This window comes from Galeopterus variegatus, unplaced genomic scaffold (assembly GCF_000696425.1).
Source record: "Galeopterus variegatus unplaced genomic scaffold, G_variegatus-3.0.2 Scaffold3058, whole genome shotgun sequence".
Lineage (NCBI taxonomy): Eukaryota > Metazoa > Chordata > Mammalia > Dermoptera > Cynocephalidae > Galeopterus > Galeopterus variegatus.
Genome location: NW_007729169.1, coordinates 212,354 through 235,738, shown reverse-complemented (window position 1 = coordinate 235,738; position 23,385 = coordinate 212,354). Strand labels below are relative to the sequence as shown.

Below are 23,385 nucleotides of genomic sequence, written 5' to 3'. Positions count from 1 at the left end.
AGGAACACCAGGAATGGGAGTTTAGAATTGTGGGTACCTCTGCTCTTTTGTTCCTAGGAAGCAGGTGCTCTCAGGCCCCAGAGGGGAGTCGTCTTGCTAGTCCTGGGTTGGGAGGTTTCCTGGAGAGGGCCTAGAATGAGTACTTGAAGGAGGTAACAATTCAGAGATCTGAAAGGAACACGTGTCATTATTATCTGCATTGACGGTTTCTAAAATTGACTAGTCAGAGTACTGAAGTTGTAGATTTTTGTTTTGCAGAAGAATATATAATAAATATCATTAAATAGCATAGGGAAATTTTTTCTTGAATTTTATGAAATTAATTTAGAGTCTAGCTTTGTAGTAACTTTGCAGTTTACTGTTTTCTGAGCTAAATCCTGGTTGTCAGTGACTTAAGTTAGTTGTGATGATATGACTAGAGGACTTTTTTTAATCTGAGTGTGAATTGGATTTATATGTTTTGTCTTCTCAGATATTTTATCTCCTCTATTTGGGACACTTGTTTCTTCAGCTCAGGTGAGTTTTATGGTTAAATTGTTTTTTTTTTTCCTTCAGGCTAAAGGAGACAAACAATTCCCTAAGAAAATCTGACAGGTGGAGACCTGTGTCTCAGTCCTGTTCAGGGTCCCTGAGATGGCTTATATCTTGGAGGCTGGCACCAGTTGCCGCAGTTGTGGGATCCATGGCCATCAAATGTGGATGTCACCATTCACAGAGCATCTGACTCAGGCGACCAGAAAGTCACTTTGGACTTTCCAATCTAAAGGACTTCTTTGTGGGACACTGATAATCTCTTGGGACTCTGGTGCAACCCCCTGGGGAAGTGTGGGTAGAGCGGTGAAGGCCGAGTCAAGTTTCTATTATCTATGAAATATTTCTAAAATATGAAATTCCGTGTACCTACCAGAAAGGAGCAAGTAGAATTTATGGGTACTTCTGCATGTTTGATGACCAAGCTGGTCCCTTTGTAGTGATAAATCACATTAATGCTCCATATTCTTAGGTAAATAGTAAAAAGGGCCATGTCCCTGAAGAAGCAAAGCTTTCTGTGCCCTTCATGGCTTGGCTAGAAAGTCCTGGTCTCCAGAGGGAGGTGGGGTGCACTCGCGTACGCTCTCTTGGCTAGATTGAGTTACTATGCCTAGGATTATGCAGGTGTGGGGAGGAGCCCCCTTGGCTAAGTCCAGTACAGAACTTGTGGTCAAGATATAATAGCTATAATGTCCAGTCCCAGATGCCTGTGTACAAAGCTGGCAAATAAGTTCGGGCAAAAGGAAATGTTTTTTCCTAAAAGTCCTGGGATCTCTATCTCATGTACCTGTGCTTATAATCACCTAGGGGACAGGGATAAATTGATAAGCTCCTTTATTTAAATTAATCTCAGGGCTGTTAGAAATAAGGTAGTAACACCCTATTGACAAGCACAAATGCTGCCAAATCATAAGGAGACAATTTCCTTAGAACCCATTTTCTTGTGCATTTGGTTCCATTTATTCAGGTTCCTTTAACCATGTATTCTCTTCAAGAAAAATTTTAAGTATATTCACGAGTATTGCAGCATAACTGTCCAGGTTTACAAATAATATGTGTAGTATATCATTATTTTAGAGTTTCTTTCCATTTAGTAACTAAACTGTTCTCCTTATAAACTGCTTGGCAGAATTACCAGTGGCTTAGTTACTTTTCTTTTCTCCCGTCTAGTTTAACTACTGCTTTGACGTGGACTGGCTCATAAAACAGTATCCACCAGAGTTCAGGTGAGTTCCACAGGATGAAAGATGACACCATAAACTGTAATGGGGCTTTGAAACGCGAGATTTGTGTTTCTCAGGCAAAAGCCACCATCTTTTTTGAATGTTTCTTTTGAACCCATTAAAATCACACAGACATTGTTATATTGAGAAAACAGCATTTTTGATCTATTTAATCATCCACATTCTCTTTACAGGTTTTAGCACTTTTCTCTATGCTCTGTCCAGAGGTACGTAAGAACAAATTCCAACTCAAATAACAGAACTTTATATCCATATTAATATGAAGGAAAAGATCATCTCCACATGCTTTCTAGACCTATAAGCTGCCAACACGTAGTCAGCAAGCCATGCTTCACTTCACACATCAGTGCTATTCTTTTTTGAGGGTCTCTTTTTGTTTCTCAAGTGATTCTTCCTGCAGATGAGGAGTTAAGAAAGGGGGTCATACGTAGTACCTTCCCTGATTCAGGCTGTGGGGGTGATGGACTTTCAGTTCTGTCTTCTGCAGTTTATCAGCCTTGGGTTAGGCAATACAAATCAAGTGTAGCATCATATCACATAATGACGTGCCACCTGATCCCTGTCTCTAACACATTTATGTGGCAGAATCTTATAACAGCAAGTAGGATGGAGAAATACACAAGGAAAAAAATGATTGTCAGGGTCCTCAAAATCCTTGGTGCATTTAGGACATCAGATGGTGGAAACCTTTGTCATTAACAGTAGATAAAATTGAAAATTTATCTGTTGAAATTTCCCAAGCAGCTTCAGCATTTAGGGGCTTGTATGTGACCGTAGCACATACGATTAGTTTCAGCTGCATGTAACAGAAAACACAAAATAACAGTGGCTTAAACAAGACAGAAATTAATTTTTCCATCCTAAGAAGTCCAGATGTTAGACATTTATGGTCTGGATTGGGGACACCGTGGTTCTCAGGGACGTAACTACTCTTTCTTTTCCACCATTTTGTTGTATGATGTGAGTCTTCAGAATGACCTTGTGGTCCAGGATGGCAGCTAAAGCTCCAGCTCACTCATCTGTGTTCCAGGTGGCAGGAAGAGAAATGGGGAGAAGGATGACAGAGCCCATGTCCTAGCTGTGCGTCTCTGAGCAGCTTTTCTGGAAGTCTCACACAACACCTGCTTCTATTTCAGTTGAGCAGAGCTCAGGTGCATGAGGATAGCCAGCTTTAAAAGAGGCTGGAAATGTAGTCCTTTAGCTGAGCACACCTCATCCTGAATAAAATCAGGGTTTTGATAGGAAAGAAAGGGAGAATGGATATCTGTAGGTAACGAGCAGTCTCTGCTGCAGGCTTCTCCTGGTAGTAAGTGTCCCTGCGTGTTGCATTGTTGCTGTGTATTCTTCCTTTCTTTGTTTCTCCAAGACCTTGAAATCAAATTGTCACCCCTTTAAAGTGCAAAGCATAGACTACAGTGCCTGTCTTATGGGTTGAATCTGTTATAGGTTGAAATGTCTCACCCAAGAAAAGATCTGTTAGAGTCCTAAGCCGCAGTACCTCAGAATGTGATCTGATTTGGCGATAGGGGCTTTACAAAGGTAATCAAGTTAAAAGGAGGTCATTACGGTAGGCAGTATTACAAAAAGGGGAAATTTGGACACAAAAGACTATGTGAAGACACAGGGAGAATGCCATCTAGTTAGGGTGGGCAGTATTACAAAAGGGAAATTTGGACACAGGGAGAAGACTATGTGAAAATACCAGGAGAATGCCATCTACAAACTAAGGAACACCTCAGAAGCTAAGAGAAAGACATAGAATAGATTCTCCCTCACAATACGCAAAAGGAACCAGTACTGCCAACACCTTTGGTCTTGGATGTCTGGCCTCCAGAACTGAGAGACGACAAATTTCTGTTTTTTAAGCTATCCAGTTTGTGGTGTGGCTGATTTACAACAGCCCTAGCAAACTAATACAGTGTCATCCTTTGGATTCTGAGTAACTGAAGTCAAGGGACAGAAGAGTTGTCCTCCCTTTCCCTCCATCCTTTTATTGCTGAATGCATCTTGGAAAAGTTGTCAAGAGCATCGTAAGGATAAAGAATGACCTAAATGGCAAGTTTAGGTAACATCCAGAATTTGTACATAGAAAAATTCAGATTATAAGGGTTATACCTCATTTTCTAGGTTCAGATGCTGCCTTTTTGTAATAATTCATAGAATCAATAAATTTGAAGGAATTAATGAGGACATCAACTTATCAGTAATGTTTAATCTTTTATTTTTCAAGATGACCTAATTTGATAATATTTCTTGTTTCCAGGTGATGAATGCATAAATGTTTCTTACATTATTCTCTATACTGTTTTTCTAGTTGTAAAATTTTTTTCCAAATAGGAAAAAAAAAATTAGGAATGTATGTTTCATGGTTGTTGTGTTTTTGTTTTTTGTTTTTTTTTTTTTTACCTGTCACATTAGAATAAAGGTGTTGGGCATGAGGTAGTTAGGCATTAGTACAAGAAGTGCATTTTCTATGATGTTTCTTTCTGGTTGAGCGTTGTCCCTTCATGTATGGTAGAGAATCATCCTGCAGTGTGATTGATAAATGGGGAAGTAGCTACAGTTGTTTATCTTGCTCTATTGCTCGTTGGAGAAAAATCTAATTTCTGTTGTGTTGGGAAACCTTATAAGGATATATTGATTTTTTTAAGAATTGTCTCACTTTGAATTAACTGGAGAAGATCAAGGATCCCTTAAAAAGCCTTTTTAATATATTCCTTAAGAGTGTTTTTATGTTTTTGTAATTCAAAAACACAGCATTTTCAATGTACCTTAGGCTCTGTTTCATTGAAATCTAACCATCTATTAACCAGTCTGCATTGTGTGATGGGTCTAGGTCTGTTTGCTATTGGATCCTGAGTCTAGCTCAGCATATAGCACGTTAGGGGCTTAGTGAATATAGGAGCAGTGTAAAATGAATCCACCGCTTGGACCAAAAGAAGGGAAAGAAAAAAAATCGTACTGTATGATAATCGTATATCTTTAATCTGTTTGAACTTAAATATATTGACACAGAGCTACCTGTGTGCCCTTTTGGATAAGATAATTATTCAAGGATTTTCATGAGTCAAACCTCTCTGTGTCTCAGCAGAGCTTCAGGATCAGGCCATGTGGCTCCACTATAAAGGTAACCGGTGAACAAATATTACCTGATTCCTGCTTCATGTTAAGCCCCATACTCAGTCACCACAAAGGCCAGAAGCAAGTGGCGGTGGTAAGGAAGCTAGCATTCCGTAACTAGGCAAGAGTCCAGCTTCATGAATGATATATTTGAAATACTTCTGATCTTTTTTCAGGAAGAAACCAATCCTACTTGTGCATGGCGATAAACGAGAAGCTAAGGCTCACTTACACGCGGAGGCAAAGCCTTATGAAAACATTTCCCTCTGCCAGGTAAACTACTTATTGCCACTTGTGATCACGCTTATTCTAAGAGTTGGAAGGAAATTTAGACATTTAGTCCACCCTCCCACCTTATGCAGAAGTTCTATTTCTAGCATCACCAACAGATATTTGTCTAGCCTTGGCTTAAACACTTCCTGAAATAGCCCATTCTATTTGTGGGTACCCCTCATGGTTGGAAAGATTTTTCTTTGTGTTGACCTGAAGTCTCCCTCCTTGTAACCTCCATACAAGTTCCTCATAACTTCCTAATTTTCCCCCTTTAGAACCACACAGAATAAATCTCCCTGTTGCACAGGTCAGTGATTCATATATTCTGAGTGATCTGTCCTATCTCCCTTAGTTCTCTCTCTCTCAGGTTCAAGCATTCACTTTCTTCAATGGTTACTCAGTGTAACGAGGAGACTGTGTCTTTCCCCAACCTGCTAGTACCTTTCTGGTGGCATCTAATTTGTTTGTGTGCCTTTTGAAACCTGAGTTCCAGCACCGAACAGTTCAGTGGCTGTGGATTTCTTTCTGTGTCCCGTGAGTGCAGGTTAAAACTGTTACTTTTTTTGGTGACACCTTATCTAACTTACATTAGCTGATATTGATATGTTAACGTTCATCCTTAGTTCTTTTTCACTTTAAGTGCTTCCAGAATCTATGCTGGAGAGACCCACAGATTAAGAACCTTTTAAGAAATTATTTGAGTCATATGTTGTATATGACCCAAGCCCAGTGAAGGAGCATTGAGTGCTCTCATAACTGGTATATCCACTTGTATTGCTGGGACCGAAGCAAAGAGGAAAAGAAAGTCAATACAAAGGCTATTGCCCAGTTTCTTTAAATGTTCCCATCATTTTCTTCTTCTTTGCAATCAGCATACAATGTAACCAATGAGTCTTGGACTTCCATTATTAACCATTGCTTTATACTCCACTTCTGAAAAGATCTTTCATTTATATGTGGCATTTTGAGCAAGAAACAGGCAAAGTGGGAAGAAAAACAAGGAATTCAGAAGAATTTCTTAAATTTATGATTTCCTTCCCGTAGAAATTGTGGTTATGAAATAGCTGGTGGTACATTCACCTTTTCTTGTTTGTTTTAGCAGGATATCCATTCATTCATGAAAAAAATATGATGAAAGTTACTTTTACAGCCCTTTTTTCTCCTTGTCATTACTTACTGAAACTGGCTCAAGATTTCTACTCTTGGAATACAGAGACATAGTACCTGGATTCCTTTTCTTTGCCATTTTCCTTCTAGTGTCTTTTCCCACCATCTCCACAAGATGTACGAATTTCAACTCACGTTTTATCACTCTTCTTCTAACTATAAATGATAAATGATTTTTTTAAAACGTATTTCAAAATTTTTCCTGTGGTTTAACCCACTGCACTTATACAGTTATGATTTTAAAACATACCTCCTTCCACGCAACATGTTCGTGGCATGTCTTATGTACATAGATATCCCTTTGCTTAGCAGTTGCCTAAAATTTCACTGTTTTGCTTCTGTTGCGCTTCTGTTTCTAGCAACAGAAGAGGATGAACTGCAGTAGGATAGCTCCCATCAGAGTAATAGTGGGCAGAAAATAAACTGACGTAGGAATCCTGACAACCGGTGGTTAAATAAATGGAAAGAGGAAGTGTTTTTCAAATACTAACTACCTGTAATCAAAGTTCCGGAGAGAGGGTCCTGCACCTGATCGAGTGCTCCAGGCCAGCCACTAGAGGGCAGAATGAGAAGCTTCTTCCAAACCTTTTGTGAAAAACTGAGAAGCTCCCAACTCTAATCTGAGGATGTGGCCCCATCCTGACCTATCAAAATGCCTTTATATCTTGTCTGTAAAATGAATTCTTGAGTTTTTCTAGCAACATTGTGTCTTTTAAGCTGAGGCACCTTAGTCAAAGAATCAGCAGATGCTGACACTTCTCCCATTTTTCAAATGGGGGCCTAAGGCCAGAGATTGAGGCCTTATGGTGGTCAAGGGCCACACTGCCTGGGTTCTTTCCCAAATCTTTACCTGTGTGAATTAGTCTGCTCAGGCTGCTATAACAGAATTCCTGGCTTGCTCTTGGACTGGGTGGCTTAAACAACACATTTATTTCTCACAGTTCTGGAAGCTGAGAAGTCTAAGTTATGGTACCAGTCAATTTGGTACCTGGTGATGGCTCTCTCCCTGGCTTGTAGATAGCACCTTCTCACAGCATCCTCACATGGCAGAGGGAGGGAGGCACATGGGAAGTCTAAGTTATGATACCAGTCAATTTGGTACCTGGTGATGGCTCTCTTCCTGGCTTGTAGATAGCACCTTCTCACAGCATCCTCACATGGCAGAGGGAGGGAGGCACATGCGAGCTCTCTGGTGTCTCCTCTTATAAGGATACCAGCCCAGTTAAATTAGGGCCTCATCTTTATGACCTCATTTAACCTTAATTACCTCCATAAAGTCCCTCCCTCCAGATACAGTCACATAGGGCATTGGGGCTTTTATATAAGAATTGTGGAGGGGGTCCATCCATAACACTTTGTCATTCTGGGCTTGTCACTGCAGTCTAATTGTTTAAGCCCAATTTCTTCATCTTTAAAAGGGATTGCTAATGCTGTTCAATGTGGGGTTTAAAGGATTTGGTGCATTAGGCCAAAAAAAGCACCCATTCAATATTATCTGTTGATGTTATTATCATCTTTGTTGTTTGTGCTTAGACTTGTCCAAAAGCAAACACCTTGTGGCAAAACTAAACTCAAAACCAGGTCTCTTGACAATTGTTCTTTCTCAGCTAAAAATCGATTTACAAAGTGGCAGTCTCCTACCTTTATAATTTTAAAAACATGAAAGACAATTTTCTGCTCTCCTGTGGCCAGAGCACACAGATTCATGCTGTTCTGTGAGCATCCCCACACACTGTAAGAGTATAGTCAACTGGGATACCAGTCAGTGAGCATCCCCACACAGGCAATGTTTGTACCCACCCATGTATTCTAATTGCTCATTACTGCCACCAGCAAACAATTCCACCCACCTATCATGTGGTAAGGAGGTGGGGTAAGGGGAGAGGTTATAGTAGTGATTGCCACCTTTCATGGAATGCTTACTACATGCAGGCCTCCTTTCCTAAGCATTTTACATGTATTTTCTCCTTTACTCATAATAACTGAATCTTGTAACAGTACCCTGTTTTAAAGAGGTGAAAGCTGAAGCTTAGAGATATAAATATTTTCCAAAGTCATACAAAGCTGTGAAGGCAGGATTTGAGCCCATGTACTGCATTCTTAGTTGCTAAGCTATTCAGATGGTTGTTTATTTTAAATTTCACAAACTACATCTTGTGGCATATTCTGTTTTACAAGGTCTTGCTGTAGTGGATGTTAAATAAAATGTTTTACTTCTCCATATACCCTCTATTGTTTGCAAAGGTATCATTTCATAACACAAAAATGATTTAGTATATTTTTATTTTCATCACTTGCTATGTTTTCAATATGAGAAATTTTTAAATTTTAATTTAACATCATGATATAAATCTTGATATTGCCACCACATTCAATGTTTCTTTTAAATATGCTGTGAAAATTTCATGCATATTAATTTCTATACAAGCCAAATATCTAGTTTTAAAACTTTGCATGGAATCTCATGTTTTATTAGTCTTTTTGACAACTAAAGAAATTAGGTTTCTCAGTCCTAATTACTGTAATTAAAAGTACAGTATGTGTTGAATCATTCTGGGTAACAAAAGGAGATGTTTTTAATATGAGCCTTACTGGATGCTGTTATAAAAGCTGTCTGGTTCTTCAAAGACTTATCCGATAGAGCAGTAAAAACAGTTTAAAAAGAAAAAGTTGGCCTGATTCTTTTCTAACTTAATTTCCAGTACATAGGGATATTATTAATTGAAGTTTTTTTTTAAAATAAGTGACTTCTGTTTCATCCTAGGCAAAGTTGGATATTGCATTTGGAACACACCACACGTAAGTAATTTTTATCAAATGAGGGAGAATACGATTTTAATAGATCAAAGGATACTGTTGCAAAATGTGCCCTTACAGGGGGTGATGTGTGATGGTTTTGCTGGGGGGGGGGGGTACTATTAATAGTAGATTAGGTGGAATTGTTTTCTAACAGCTTTAAGACAAAGTACTGAGATTGTGGCTGACTCCAAAGTTTCTAACTTCTGTTGAGGACTTTTGGTATACTTGGCTTGGGAGGAATAGATTACGTTTTGTGTCCTTGTGGTTATTGATGATTGTATGTGTGCAAGTCATGTGCCTGTGGATTAAAACCTAAAAAGTTCTGTGATTTTTATAAGACTCTGAGTCATGTTGAACAGAATATTGTTAGGTCTGCTCCATACTACGATGGAAAGAAAAGCTATTTTTATCAGCACCACACCCTCCCAAGAAAAACTATTTTACCAAAAGTTATCAGCTTGACAGGCCGATGCCTGTTCCTGCTCAAGACAGCTCTTTTAGAATAATTTTCTGAGATGTGCAGCACAGGAAAAACTTTTGTTACGTTCTACTTGACACATTGCTCCTGATTATCAATTTGACTCCCATTTTACTTTTACCACTCTTACTGAGCCCTTTTACATAATTGACTCTATAAATGAGAAAGACATGGTGGTCCCTATTTTGATGTTTTTACAAGTCACATTTCTCTAGAAAGGATTTGTGAAAAGGATGTGGTAAAGCCTCGTCTCTCCTCTAGACCAGTAGTGGAATGGGTAGCTTGCTGCTTCAGGCATGTTCCTTCAGGGCAAAAAGGAGTCTCCTAGGAGGGAGTGTTTGTCCTGAGTCTCTGTGACTGCTCTTCTCCTGATATCATGGTGACCTGTAATGATGGCATTGTGTTCCTCTTTCTCCCAGTGACTCCTGGGAGACAGTGAGTATGGTGGGCCTGCCCAGGGTCTAGCACAGTGATGATCAGCTGAGCCCGTATGGTGGGGGTGGGCGACTATCCTTTGTTTAACGCTCTTCAAAAAATTATTTGGTCCTTCCTTTTAATTTTATAGATCAAGAAACTGAGGCCCAGAGTAGGTAAGGATTTTCCTTGGGCCATTGGTGGAGGCAGGAATAGAACTCATTTATTTTAACTTTAGTTTTTAATTTCTTCTTTGCTCACTGCTGAAATTGACCTCATTGTCTGCTTTGGTCCATTCACCCCACACACATACACTTGGCAGGTTAAACCCAATAGAGTTCTTAGTTTAGGGTTTAAAATGCCTAGGGAAGTAACTATGATAGAACCTTTCCCAACTACACAGTATCCATAGTTTACATTTTTTTTTTCCTTTTTGTTTTTTTTCATGACCGGTAATGGGATCGCAACCCTCGGTGTCGCACCCGTACCGCGACTGGCAACAGGATCGCAACCCTTGGTGTCGCGCCCGCACCACGCTCAACCAGTGAGCAGACCGGTCTCTATATGGGATCCGAACCCTCGGCGCTCCCAAGCACCGCACTCTACCGAGTGCGCCACCGGGCTGGCCCCATAGTTTACATTTTGTTGAAATGCCAGTATCTTGTAGAAGATTAAGCTCATGTCTCAGTTATTTTTGGTTGCTTATCTTAAAATGTTTTAAGTGTTATTCATTAAATACCTATTACATTCTTAGACACAGCTCTGCAGGATATAGAGTTTTGTTATCGCAGCTTTTTGTCTTTTGGTGAGAGAAGCAAGATAAATGTGCATTAGAAATGGAGAAAAAGCTCCCATCTCATGGTGATGGGATGTAAACTGTCTTCCCAGCCTGACAAGGTAGAGCTAACAACAGTAAATATGAGGCAGTCTTTGAGATGGCGTACACTTTAGCAAGCATGTATTCAGCAGGTACTGTGTGCAAGGCTTATAGAAATAACCACGATGCAGCCTCATCCTCAAGAAGTGCATAGCCTTGTTGGGTATGGTAAACCTGCTCTATCCCGTTTCTGCAGGATGCCATGTAATCCTGCAGTCTATCTCATAATGTTTATAATGGCAAAGGTCTTTGCTTTCCCCCAGAGCTGGAAGCAAAGTTATCTTTAGTCCTAAGAATCGATAGAGGAGAAAGGGAGAAAACCAAAGCAGCTGAACACCGAATGTCACGACCCAAGCTGGATCAGGTAGCAAACTGCAGGGTGGGTGGGGCGTGCCTCTCTCCACTTCATCTGTGGCTGGACCTCCCACCGTCCTCCATTTAGTCCTTTCTCACCAAGACCATATCGCCTCCACCTCGCCCACTCCTACCCAAGCACAGTGTCCCTTTTGCTGCCCCCACAGCTTAGCAGATGATATGGCAGGTCAGCATTCTTCAGGGGAGACCTCATTCCTCGCCCTTGTCTATCCATTTTTAGCTGTGACCTTATTAAGACATACCGTCTTGTCTGTGGAAACATTAGTATGGCTCCCTTTAAATTGACTCATAATTTTATTTGGTAGGATTCACTGACATTTCCTGATAATTGATGCCTTGATTAATGGCAATATTTGTAAAACTTATATCATGAATCCATAACTGACTTATTCTTAATTACAATCAGCTGCTAATTTGGCAAGTGTGTATGTAAATTTGCCCAGATTTCAGGGAGCACATTTCATAAATGGAAAGAAGATGGCTCAACAGCTGTCATTTCTCCAGCTTTGCGTTAATTTACTGTTTGCCAGCTTGATTTAATTTCTCATGTTGGCAAAAGCTACATATCTCATTCTTTTTTCTGTTCATGTATTCTTTTCCTTATCTTTTTATGCTAACCTCATCCTGCCCAAAGAGTATTCATGCTGTTGTTTTTTGGGGAGAACCAGTGGTTCATCAGTAAGTGTTAAGTAGCATTTCGGCCTCAATGAAAATGATAAAGTAAGACAGAGCTACAGCCTTAAGAAGTGACATTCTAGTTGCAGAGAGAAAACTTAGATTCCTAAAATAATTAGAAAACAATACAGAAACAAAAATTGTCCGATACTGGATTACAAAATAAAGCAAGGCACTGGAAGAGTAATGGGAATGTATACAAAGGAGTGTTTTACAATTCAATAGAAGGCATTTTGCATTTCATTCACAACATTTATTTATAAGGATCCCAAGTTGTAGTTGATCCTTCAAGTTACAAGTGGAAAATCAATGCTCAGGAAAAATCAAGGCTCAGGAACAATGAATCGTTTACCTAGGGTCATCCAGCTTCTAAATGACAAAGACTGGAGCTCTGGTCTTCAGACTTCAAATAGAGAGCTCTTGTTTATATCCCATTCCCTTTCTGACTGGAACTGAAATAAGAGAAAACATTTGACAAGAGGCCTGGGGAAGCCCCTTGGAAAAAGAGGGGACTTGACTGGGTCTGACTTGAGTTAATGGAGAAGGAAGGTTTATCTCAAGCCTAGATATGCACTGGTGATGAGTGTAGCATCTATGGAGTACAGAAAAAATCAGTCTAATGGGAGTGAAGCATCTTTCAACCTTTTACTACTTTGGGCGGGGGGCGGGGGGGAGCAGTTGAGGGGGACACTGGCCAGTACAAACCTGCGACCTTGGTGTTATAAGGCTGCGCTCTAACCAATTGAGCTAACCTGCCAGCCTTCTTTGACATTTTAAATATTGTAACTCACAATAAGAAATTTACATTTGACTCTACTGCACATGTACATCTATGTGCTGAAAGAAAAGTTTCATGAACCAATGCTTAATATAAGTATATGCAGTATACTTAGATTTATTCTACTTCGATTGTTTATAAAATGCTAGCCATGATGCAGCAAGAGGCTGTGACTGTACTTTGAAAAACACTGCACAAGTTTCCCATTGTCCATGATAATAACATGATGCTAAATAAATAATAAGGGGTCAGTCCCAAGGGGTTTGGAGTGGTGGCATTGGCCAGGGAGACAGAATGGGGTGAAAGTTCATTTACCACAAAAATACTCGGAGCATTTTTTTGTTTGTTTGGTTTTTTTTGACTGGTAAGGTGATCACAACCTTCACGCTCAGCCAGTCATCGTACCAGCCATCCCTATATAGGATCTGAACCCGCGGCCTCGGCACTACCAACGCCACACTCTCCCGAGTGAGCCACGGGGCTGGCCCTTGGAGCATCTTTGGAAGGTTGTTTTCTACCTCTCACATAAGCAGACATTCATAATTATAAATGTTAAAAGTTTGGATAATATAAGAATTATAAGAATATAAGAATTCCTTTAGTTATTTGTTATGTTTATGTTAGAAAGGTATTACGTATTTTGAAAGTACTATTAATGCTTTTGGGTCCTTTTTCTGTTTTTAAAGAAAGATGATGCTGCTGCTGTATGAAGAAGGCCTCCGGGTTGTCATACATACCTCCAACCTCCTCCATGCTGACTGGCACCAGAAAACTCAAGGGTTCGTAGGGGCCTGTTCACTTCATGGCAGTAGCTGTGTGTGCTGAAAAATACCAAAAGCCAGAAAATTTGCTTTATTCTTTTTTTCTGTTTTTTTAATTGTAAAAATAACACATATATGGCATCAAAAAGAGATGTATGCAGAAGGAATTACAGTATTTGCTTGCTTTCCACCACCCAATTCCACTCTCTTGAGGTAACCAGTCCAGTCTTAACAGTTCGGTGCATAATCATCCACAACTGTCTCTTTTATACATGTAAACCTACATAAACGTTTATACGCAGTAGTCTTACTAGTTTTCACAGAAATGGGATCGTACGTATACATACTCTAAAACCAAGTAGAAGGAGCAGCATGTGCAAAGGAACTTAGGCAGGAAAGAGGTTGCAGGAGGAAAGGTCTGAGCCCGTTATTTTCCAAGAGTACTCACCAGATAGCTTTCTTGATTCCCACTTCCCAAGCAGGTATCAAAGGAAAAGTTGGAGTGGGGCAGGATTATGTTAATAGTGCCAAGTAGAAGGAGCAGCATGTGCAAAGGAACTTAGACAGGAAAGAGGTTGCAGGAGGAAAGGTCTGAGCCCGTTATTTTCCAAGAGTACTCACCAGATAGCTTTCTTGGTTCCCACTTCCCAAGCAGGTATCAAAGGAAAAGTTGGAGTGGGGCAGGATTATGTTAATAGTATGCTGAAAAGTTCTCCCACACCCCCAATCAGTTCATTTTTCCATGAGGCAAATTTAAGCAGGTGTCTTTTTCTTTTTTTTTATTTTATTTTTTTATTTTTTATTGCTAACTCTTTGTCCGTGGTGCACATAAGCTAGATCTAGTTTTTGGTCCCTTTTTAAAAGAGAGGTTTACTTTGTAAAAGGAATGTTAGGGATTTGCTCAAATCAAGTTCAACTATTGTTCTCTCTCCTGGTAAGCTCTTTATTTTGACTAGCTTTAATTTCTTTCTTTCATTTAAGCCAATTTACATACCTCTGACTTCCCTAGAGAAGGTTAGCAGCCTTCTGTGTTGGAGGAAGTTCAGGCATTCATCTAGCACCATTGCAGGGTCTGACTCTTCTCCACTGTCATCCTCCTCTGCCTCACCCTGCCCCATATCATTGCCCAGCCTGGGCTAGAGCTCCTGATGCAGAGAGAATTACCTCTGACTGAGCACTGCTGAGCCCCAGCGACACCTTAGGTTGAGCTAAGGTGTTACTTTTTTCCCCAAAAATATTTTTTTTAATTTAAATTTTCTAAAAGTTTGACCAGGTAGTAGCTTCATATGGATCAAAACTCAGTACCAAGGGTATGAAATCTCCCTCCAACGTGCCTGTGCCGGCCACCCTGGTATAGGGTACTATGAGCTCATGCTTAGTCTATATTCTACTCTCTAATATTTTGCAGTTTCATGTTGTGGGTTGGGATTTTTTAAAAACTTTTAAAAAGCTGTTTTTTCTGTGTGTACTCTTACTTCAAATTGGGCTACCAGGTCTCTGCCAATCCTTTCTGCTGTACAGGGCTCCAGCTGTCCTTTTCAGCTGCTGCTTGGTCCACCTGTTAATTTCTCACTTAAAATTATTTAGCCCACGATAATAATTTTCTCATCTTATTTGGTGAAGTGTTAAAAACACTTCATATCTCAGCATCCTAGTTTAGAAAGTCATCCTCTGTCATGTTTCTCATCTAGAACACTCCTGTGAGTGAATCTCTAATCCAGAAGGAGCCTCAGCCTGTGGCCTCCGAGTTGCTATTGCAAGGAGAGATCTTTCCCATCTAGCCCAACCCGGTTATTTTACACACACACACAGGCAGAGGTCCAGAGTGGTCCCTGGGCTTGCCCAAAACGGCACAGCTAGTTAGAAGCAGGTCTGGGTCCAGGGCCTGGGCTCCAGCCCTTGTTACATCATGTTACCTACTGTGCAAGGGGTCTCCCCAAGGTGGGAAGGGAAAGTATGAAGTGTGCTGCCCTCCTGGAAACATACAGAGTTCAGAAGATACACAGCCAGGAGTCCACGTAGTTCTGGATGCTTTCTGCCCTAGTGGCCTACTTCTCACCAGTCTCCTTTGAGGACTGCCAGGTGAAAGAGGAATTGAGTAGCTTCTCTTTTGGGTTAATGGGTAGAAGTGTGGGAGAGAAGTAGCCACAGAGAGGGAAAGAGTGTAACAGCTGACACATTCTGAGTGCTTCCTTAAGTCAGACTCTGTTCGTTAGTTACCTTGTGCTGTAACAGCTGGGTGAGGAAGTACTCTTTACCCTGCTTTGCAGTTGAAGAAACTGAAGCATAGGAGGTTTGAAGCCACTCTTTTTTGTAATCTACTGCGGAGCAGTTTATAGAAGGATTGGGTTTAGATATAGTTGGTTTCCATTCGTGGGTATAACATATAAGGTTTGGCAAAGTGCATTGTTTTCCCTGGGGAAAAAGAATTGGTGAAATGACAGATGGCTTTAATGTTTCTTCATTGATGAATTAAGGGTTTGAAAGTTTGAGGTTAAATGTAATATTAAATGTGGTATATACTCATTTCAGACACCAGTATAGGATATGAAAATATCTCAAACTGCTATAGCATATGCATTAAGAAAATGACTTTATTGAAAGTAGATTTGAACATATGTTTTTCTTAGTGTAGATAACTTTTGATTCTTATTTCTCATTTGGTTAAAGAGCTGTGTTGATGTAGACATAGGCAAATTCTTGCTGGAATGGTATGGATTTGCTGTAACCATTATGAGTAAAACTCTTGACTGTTGTCATCACGCCTTAGAAAGCAACATAGAGGTGCAGAGGTAAGAAGAGCAGTAAGGAAGGTGTGAGTGAGAAGGACATGGAGGGAGCATGTGGGCTGGGAGAGGTGGGCGGAGGCCAGGTCTTACTGGGTCTTAAATTTGTGGCAAGGCATTCAGAAATAATTCTGAAAATGATGAGAAGCCATCGGAGTGGTGTGATCAGGTTTATGTTTCATGTTTCCTAAGAATTGCTCTACTTACCACTTGGAGACACATAGTAAGAATTCACCTCTTCCATAGGGTGAGTGCATAACACAGATCATTATGATCAGTCACGTTCCTGATTGTTAAAAGTAATTTTTTTCCATTCCAGAATATGGTTGAGCCCCTTGTACCCACGAATTGTCCATGGAACTCACAGATCTGGAGAATCAACAACACATTTTAAAGCTGATCTCATCAATTACTTGATGGCGTATAATGCTCCTTCTCTCAAGGAGTGGATAGATATCATCCACGAGCATGACCTCTCTGAAACAAAGTATGTGTTGTCTTATCAATTTAGGGTGCTTATATAGAAGTTCATACCTGGACAGCCACATATGGTCAGGAGTGAAATATAATGCTCCTTCTCTCAAGGAGTGGATAGATATCATCCACGAGCATGACCTCTCTGAAACAAAGTATGTGTTGTCTCATCAATTTAGGGTGCTTATATAGAAGTTCATACCTGGACAGCCACATATGGTCAGGAGTGAAAGGGACTTGAAAAGAGGTGGAGTGACAGTCAGCTGTGCTTCATGATGTGATGAAGGAGAGAGCAGATTCTGTTACTATCTGCATCTCGTGGTTCTCAGGCATTAAAGTGGCAACTAGTGAAACTTACTGCTTACCTTAAGCCACCCACTAAGGTCCTCTTAAAATTAATGAGTTCTTCACCTGGTACCTTACACCTTGTAGGTATTCCATCATTAGTTGGTTTGTTTAAAAGTGAGTTTGAGTATCACTACTGTTGGGGAGATATCACAAGAAAATGGATTGGCTCTCAGAACATTTCATGATTAGTTTTCATATGTATTTTGTGATTTTTTTTTTTCAAGTGCCCAAAGTACATCACTATGTTCTATAACTTGTGTTTTATCTTTTTAGTGTTTACCTTATTGGTTCAACCCCAGGACGCTTTCAAGGAAATCAGAAAGATAATTGGGGACATTTTAGGCTTAGGAAGGTAACTTCTACTATTTTAACATTTTAAAAAATTTTAATGTACATTCTCTCTCCTTTTTTTATTTAAAATTGTATATTTTGATGGCAGTTTCACAATATTTCTAGCACAGTTCTGGGCCAATAGCAGGCACTTGATAAATTGATGGTCTAATTATAGGTTTTAATAATTTCTTTTTAAAGTTTTTTTCCCTCTTTTATAGATATAGACTGTTCTAAATAGTATAAGCATATGGACTTTTGGTTTTTATATTTCTTATAATAAAGATAGAGGCTTCTCATTCATACGAATATTACAGCTTTTGATCAGCATATCAGAGTTTTTTGGGTTTTTCTGTTTGTTTGTTTAAAAAAGATGAACGGTAAGGAGATCTTAACTGTTGACTTGGTGGTGTCAGCACCACGCTCTCCCAAGTGAGCTAACCGGCCATCGCTATGTAGGGATCCGAACCCTTGGCCTTGGTGTTATCAGCACCACACTCTCCCAAGTGAGCAACAGGCTGGCCCTTTTTTTTTTGACAGCTGGCCAATACAGGGATTGAACCCCGGACCTTAGTGTTATGAGCATATCAACATGCTGTAACCAACTGAGCCAACCAGCCAGCCCTTTTATCAAAGATTTTTAACATACAAATTCAACAAAGAATACACAGTAGTGTTGAATAAAGGCTGTAACTGAGCTATAGTGTGTTCTGTTTACTAAACCGTGCCCTTAAGAGAATTCTAATTACAAAAATGATATTTGCTGCTGGTATGAAAACGAACAAAGATAGGTCATGAACAAAATAAAACAAGTTGAAGGTTAAATTTTCTTTATCTCTCTTTAGACATTTACTGACCTTAGTAAATTCCTTAAAGTGGCTTTTTTTTAAAAGGCCTTTCTTCTTATTCTGTGAATTAACTATGTAATTCCCCTTGGTTAATGAAACTTTTCATATTAATTTCCTTTTCTGAAATGAGACCACATCTTAAATCAGGCAAGATCTCAAAGACAGCAGCTTTATGTCTTGACCTGGAGAGGGAATGGAGCACACTGGCTCTGTGCACGGCCCTGGAGATGGATACCTATTCTTCGGTTCAGATCCTGACCTGTTATATACAAGCCATGTGACCTTGACTTCTTCCCTAACCTACCTGTCTTGTCATCTATAAGATGAGTGTAATAACAGTACTTTCCTCCTAGAATTGTGGAAGGATTAAATGAAATAACGAATGTAAAACAGTGCAAGGCACATGGTAGGTGTTCAGGAAGCACCAATGGCTTTGTTTGTGGACTGATGCTGTAGACAGACTAGGTAATGGCATATATTGTGCATGATTACAATCTTACTGGAAGTTTAATAGCATCTTAAGAGCTTTCAAACCACTTTTCACACATAGTAGCTTATGTTGCATCTCAGCTCCCTCCCAGGAAAGGCAGGCAGGTAATCATTTGCCCGTTTCCACTGAAGTGTAAATCGAAGCACAGAGACTTGTCCAGGATCATGCGGCCAATCAGGGGCTGAGCCCCATAATAGAAACCGAGGGTGTCAGTTCAGTTCTGTTTCCTACACCATGCTGTGCCCAGGATGGAAGTTGAGAACTTTGGGCTTTTTGGTAGGTGTATATGTAAATATTAATGCCTAATCTGTGTTAAGGAAAACAGTACCAATTAAATTAAGCAAAACATCAGTCAGAATACAAGCTCTACTGGGGCAGGAACTGCAGCTTATTTTTCTTGCTGTCTCCAGCCCTCTAGGTAGGCACTCAGCACGTAAGTGGATAAAATTTCCAAATATTTTCTGAATTGTTTCTGCAGCTTTGCATACTTATCAAAGCAGAAAAAGCAGATTAATCTTCTGCAGTGCTTTAGGTGGCATGTATCTATATGTAAATGTGTTCTCTACGTAAGTGGATAAAATTTCCAAATATTTTCTGAATTGTTTCTGCAGCTTTGCATACTTATCAAAGCAGGAAAAGCAGATTAATCTTCTGCAGTGCTTTAGGTGGCATGTATCTATATGTAAATGTGTTCTCTTTTATTTTTAGACCATCACAGCTACCTGGAGCCCAAGTGTTAAACTGGAAATGTTAAGCCTCTTAACATGATAGGAGTCAAAATATGCAATAGTTTCATCTTCTAGTTATTGTTTAGATATATTAAGCAATTATGATTTCAAGGCAAAAATCTAATTTTATATGACAGGTTGGTGGTTTATCTGACGTTTCTACTAAGATGGGTCTTTTAAAAATTTTTTTATCCATTTTTGCTTGTAGTAGAAATCAAAAAATTTTGGAAAGTAAACTTCTCTTGTCCACCTACTCTGTTAAAAAATATTTCCCATAGAAGGAAAATAGTATATGTGGGTATGAAATTGATCACTAGTATTTTCAGCATTTCCTTGTTAATTAGACATTCCAAAGGTGGGAAACTGTGCTTTCAGATGTTACAGTATTTCTGTTAATATTATTTGAGTGACCAAAGCATTCATTTTTATTCTTTCACAGCTTCTGAAAGAACATGCCTCATTCATACCTAATGCGGAGTCCTGGCCTATAGTAGGTCAGTTTTCAAGCATAGGCTCCTTGGGGACTGATGAATCAAAATGGTTATGTTCTGAGTTTAAAGAGAGCTTGCTGCCACTGGGGAAGGAAAGCAAGACTGCAGGAAAAAGTGTCGTTCCTCTTCATTTAGTGAGTTCTCTTCCTCATTGAGTTTATTTATTTTTATTCCCTAGTCCAGGAGAAGAATTGAGAAATCAGTTCTCTTTATAATAGACAGAGGTTTTATTCTATAATTTTTGGATGGAAAGAACAGTACATTAGCATCATTTGTAATCAAGCGGCCTTAATATCATCCAGTGATGAGAGCTTGCTAGTTTATTTATGAGTTCCATTTCAGCCACAGACTAATTTTTCCATTCTTTCTTTCAGGTTGTCAAGCCAAGGAAAAAAATATTTGGTGTAATATTGCCAGCAGAATTATAAGCATTATAAATTATTTAGAGACCTGTGCATTAATAATTAATTTTGCATTCAATTCAGTGTTAGTTTGATGTTTCAGAGGAAAAAACTATTCAAATCAAAGTGTAATTTTTTCATCAATATGTACAGGCTTCCTATAGCTTAATTACTAGAAGTTCAATTTTTTCAAATGTTTAAGTATTTTTAATTGAGATTTTCATTTTCTTAAAAGCTAATCATCACTCCTTTTCTTCAGCATGGTACATTCCAAGTTTTATTGTTTTTCTCATTTATTTTTAGATCTATCCTTCTGTGGAAAATGTGCGGACCAGCTTAGAAGGATATCCTGGTAATTGTTGGGGAGACTGTCTCATTTGTGTTTTTGTGTATATTCCATAAATGCCCTGATAAAATTTACCAGTATTGGTTAGAAATTTGAAGATGGTTTTCCCTAAGTGGATAAAGATCCTGAAAATAGGTAATATTGAGCTTTGCTGTGTTCCAAAGATGATACTACTGAGTTGGGCAGTTCGGGAATGTTATTTAATCCTCACAGTAACCCTATGTACAATTGTTATTCTCCTCGTTTTCACCAGTAAGATAACAGGGGTTCAGACAAGATGTCCAAATAAAACTGCTTTCCCTACTGCTCAGTACCTTTTCAGAGGATATCTGACACACCTTTCCTTCATCTCCCTCCACCTCCTCCCTGCCTGTGTCTGAGGTACTGTATGGCTTTTCCAAATTTGAACCCCGGATTCAGATATATTTAAGATCTGAAATCTATGCTTAATATTGAGATGAAACCTTTGGTATAACTTAGTTTATATGTCTGTTCTTTTAAGGGCTTCATCTGCAAATGCCTAGGATTGTTTTGTAGACATCTGTCTATCTTGTCCTCCATTTCTCTAATACTAGTACTGGGCACTAAACTTTTATTCGGAATTCAGCAGCACCCTAGATAATGCAGTCAGGAGGTACTAACTAAGAACCCAAATAGTGTACACCTTTGGCGAAAGTGAAGTCTGGTTGGCTCAAAGCAGAAAGCACTGGATTAGACTAATTTAGTCCATTTATTGCTAATCAAACTCTGTGACCCTGCCACAAAAATCTCAGTAGGGTTTGGAGTGTAATACCCATTTGTTGCCTTTTAATGGCAAAGCTAAAATTATTTCACTGAGACTCTGGGACATGGTGGTGGTTTGTCTCTTGTGTTCTTTTTGTTCCTCTAATAGGCTAGATTCATTCAAAGTGTACTTTTAATAGGGAAGAACATGGTACTTTCAATAAAGCTATTTTATAACTGGTTCTGAAATTGAATATGTTTTTAGTTATTTGCAGTAGGAGACAGGATATGCCTTATTTGGTATTTTGGGGATGTTTAAAGCCCTCTTTGGATATAGATTACTATGGAGACATTCCAACATGTGTTTGGAAAGTTACCGATGAATCTACAATGGAGTTTTCTTCCTTTCAAAGATGAATGAAAATTGGTTTCTAATTGTGTTTTCATTTGGAACTGTGTCTTTATTCTCTTTGCAAGAATAAGGCCTTTAGAATTCCTTTTTTAAAACTGGACTGTTTACTGAACGTTTTAATTTGTTTTCCGGTCATTCTGTTCTGTTGGTAAGAGTCTGTTCAGCTAGTATAGAGTCTGTTTGGAAACAGTGTGTAAAAATTAAGTAGACCAGAGAACCGAGTTTTCATCCTAGACTGCCTCCCCAAATGTCGTCATCTTGGGCAAAAACAAAGAGGCTCTCCACCTGATTTCTTACCTGCATAAGGATCGGCCAGAATTCCTTCTGTGAACTTTTCTAACACTTTATATCTATGCTGTTATATGAAGGTACTTCAAAAAGTTCATGGAAAGATTCAGATTATCTTTTAATTTTATTTTTCCACAAATTTTTTGAAGTACCCTTAGAGATGTTAAATTACCACCACCAGGTGATTAAATAATACATTTTCCTTTTCAGATAGTAGACATTTACTTTTTAAATGTTTGTTATCCTAAGAAAGGAAACTCCATTAAGAGAATATACCTAATGCAAGTATAGATGTTTTCTTTCAAAAAAACTATTCCATAACATGAAATAAGGAAGCAGTCTTTTTTTTCTTTTGCCTTCTCACTGCTTATAGATTTTCTTCGTAATTGAGGGAGCCTCAAATTATATTTCATAATTTTTATTTTATTTTTCTTTTAAAAGCTGGAGGCTCTCTTCCCTATAGCATCCAGACAGCTGAAAAACAGAATTGGCTGCATTCCTATTTCCAGTAAGTGATTTAGAATGCTGCTGTTGCTCCTTAGGAATAAGAATGTTATTTATGTCAGTCTGTTTTTTAAAAAAAGAACCTTATATAATATAGCTATATTCTTTCATCTACATATGTTAGTGATAGAAATTATTTTAAACAAGGTTTGGAAGTTTTTTTGGAATAGGTTCTTAATACCAAAGAGTAAAATTTATCACTGTGAGGTTTCTATTTAAATATGGGCATGCAATGAGGAAGATAAATAAAGATCATGTTGAGTACTTTAGAATTTACATAAGCAGCATTTTATTTTTCCAAAATATAAAATATAATCATTCTGTCAATACCATCATATGATGTATGGCTGCAAGCTTGCCGAGGGCAGTCCATGCCACTGTTTCCCAGGACACAGGACAGTATTTGAGATGTCACAAGAGTTCAGTAAATGGTCGGTGAGTGGACAATTAAAAGGAAAGTCCATTGTCCCCCTCTGGCTATAGGAGTTGCACATCCTGCGTGTTCTGTGCCAATCCCAGTTTCATGCTTTCTTCAATGGGTGTTTTTTGCAGTGGTTAGCTGGAAATGAAGGCAAGATAACAATCCATACCTTTCGACTGTAATTCAGTTTGTCATCCTGGAGCCTTTGTTTAATGGCTTCTGGAGAGGGTATTCATTATGGAGGACATTTCTTTATACTGAGCCTCCTTTCAGTATTGGATTATTAAATTCAGTTGCATGAAG

At 39.0% G+C, this 23,385-nt stretch overlaps 1 protein-coding gene across 1 annotated transcript in view; it reads left to right on the top strand.

The window, feature by feature from the left end:
* Positions 1-23,385, top strand: part of TDP1 (tyrosyl-DNA phosphodiesterase 1) — an 84,143-nt gene that overhangs the window by 6,866 nt on the left and 53,892 nt on the right. Inside the window, exons 3-12 of the mRNA XM_008583833.1 lie at positions 473-516; positions 1,702-1,757; positions 5,072-5,168; positions 9,100-9,134; positions 13,418-13,510; positions 16,598-16,765; positions 17,374-17,452; positions 19,936-20,121; positions 20,692-20,740; positions 22,599-22,665. Of these exons, the coding sequence (XP_008582055.1) occupies positions 473-516; positions 1,702-1,757; positions 5,072-5,168; positions 9,100-9,134; positions 13,418-13,510; positions 16,598-16,765; positions 17,374-17,452; positions 19,936-20,121; positions 20,692-20,740; positions 22,599-22,665 (874 nt within the window). The remainder of the gene's footprint in view (positions 1-472; positions 517-1,701; positions 1,758-5,071; positions 5,169-9,099; positions 9,135-13,417; positions 13,511-16,597; positions 16,766-17,373; positions 17,453-19,935; positions 20,122-20,691; positions 20,741-22,598; positions 22,666-23,385) is intronic.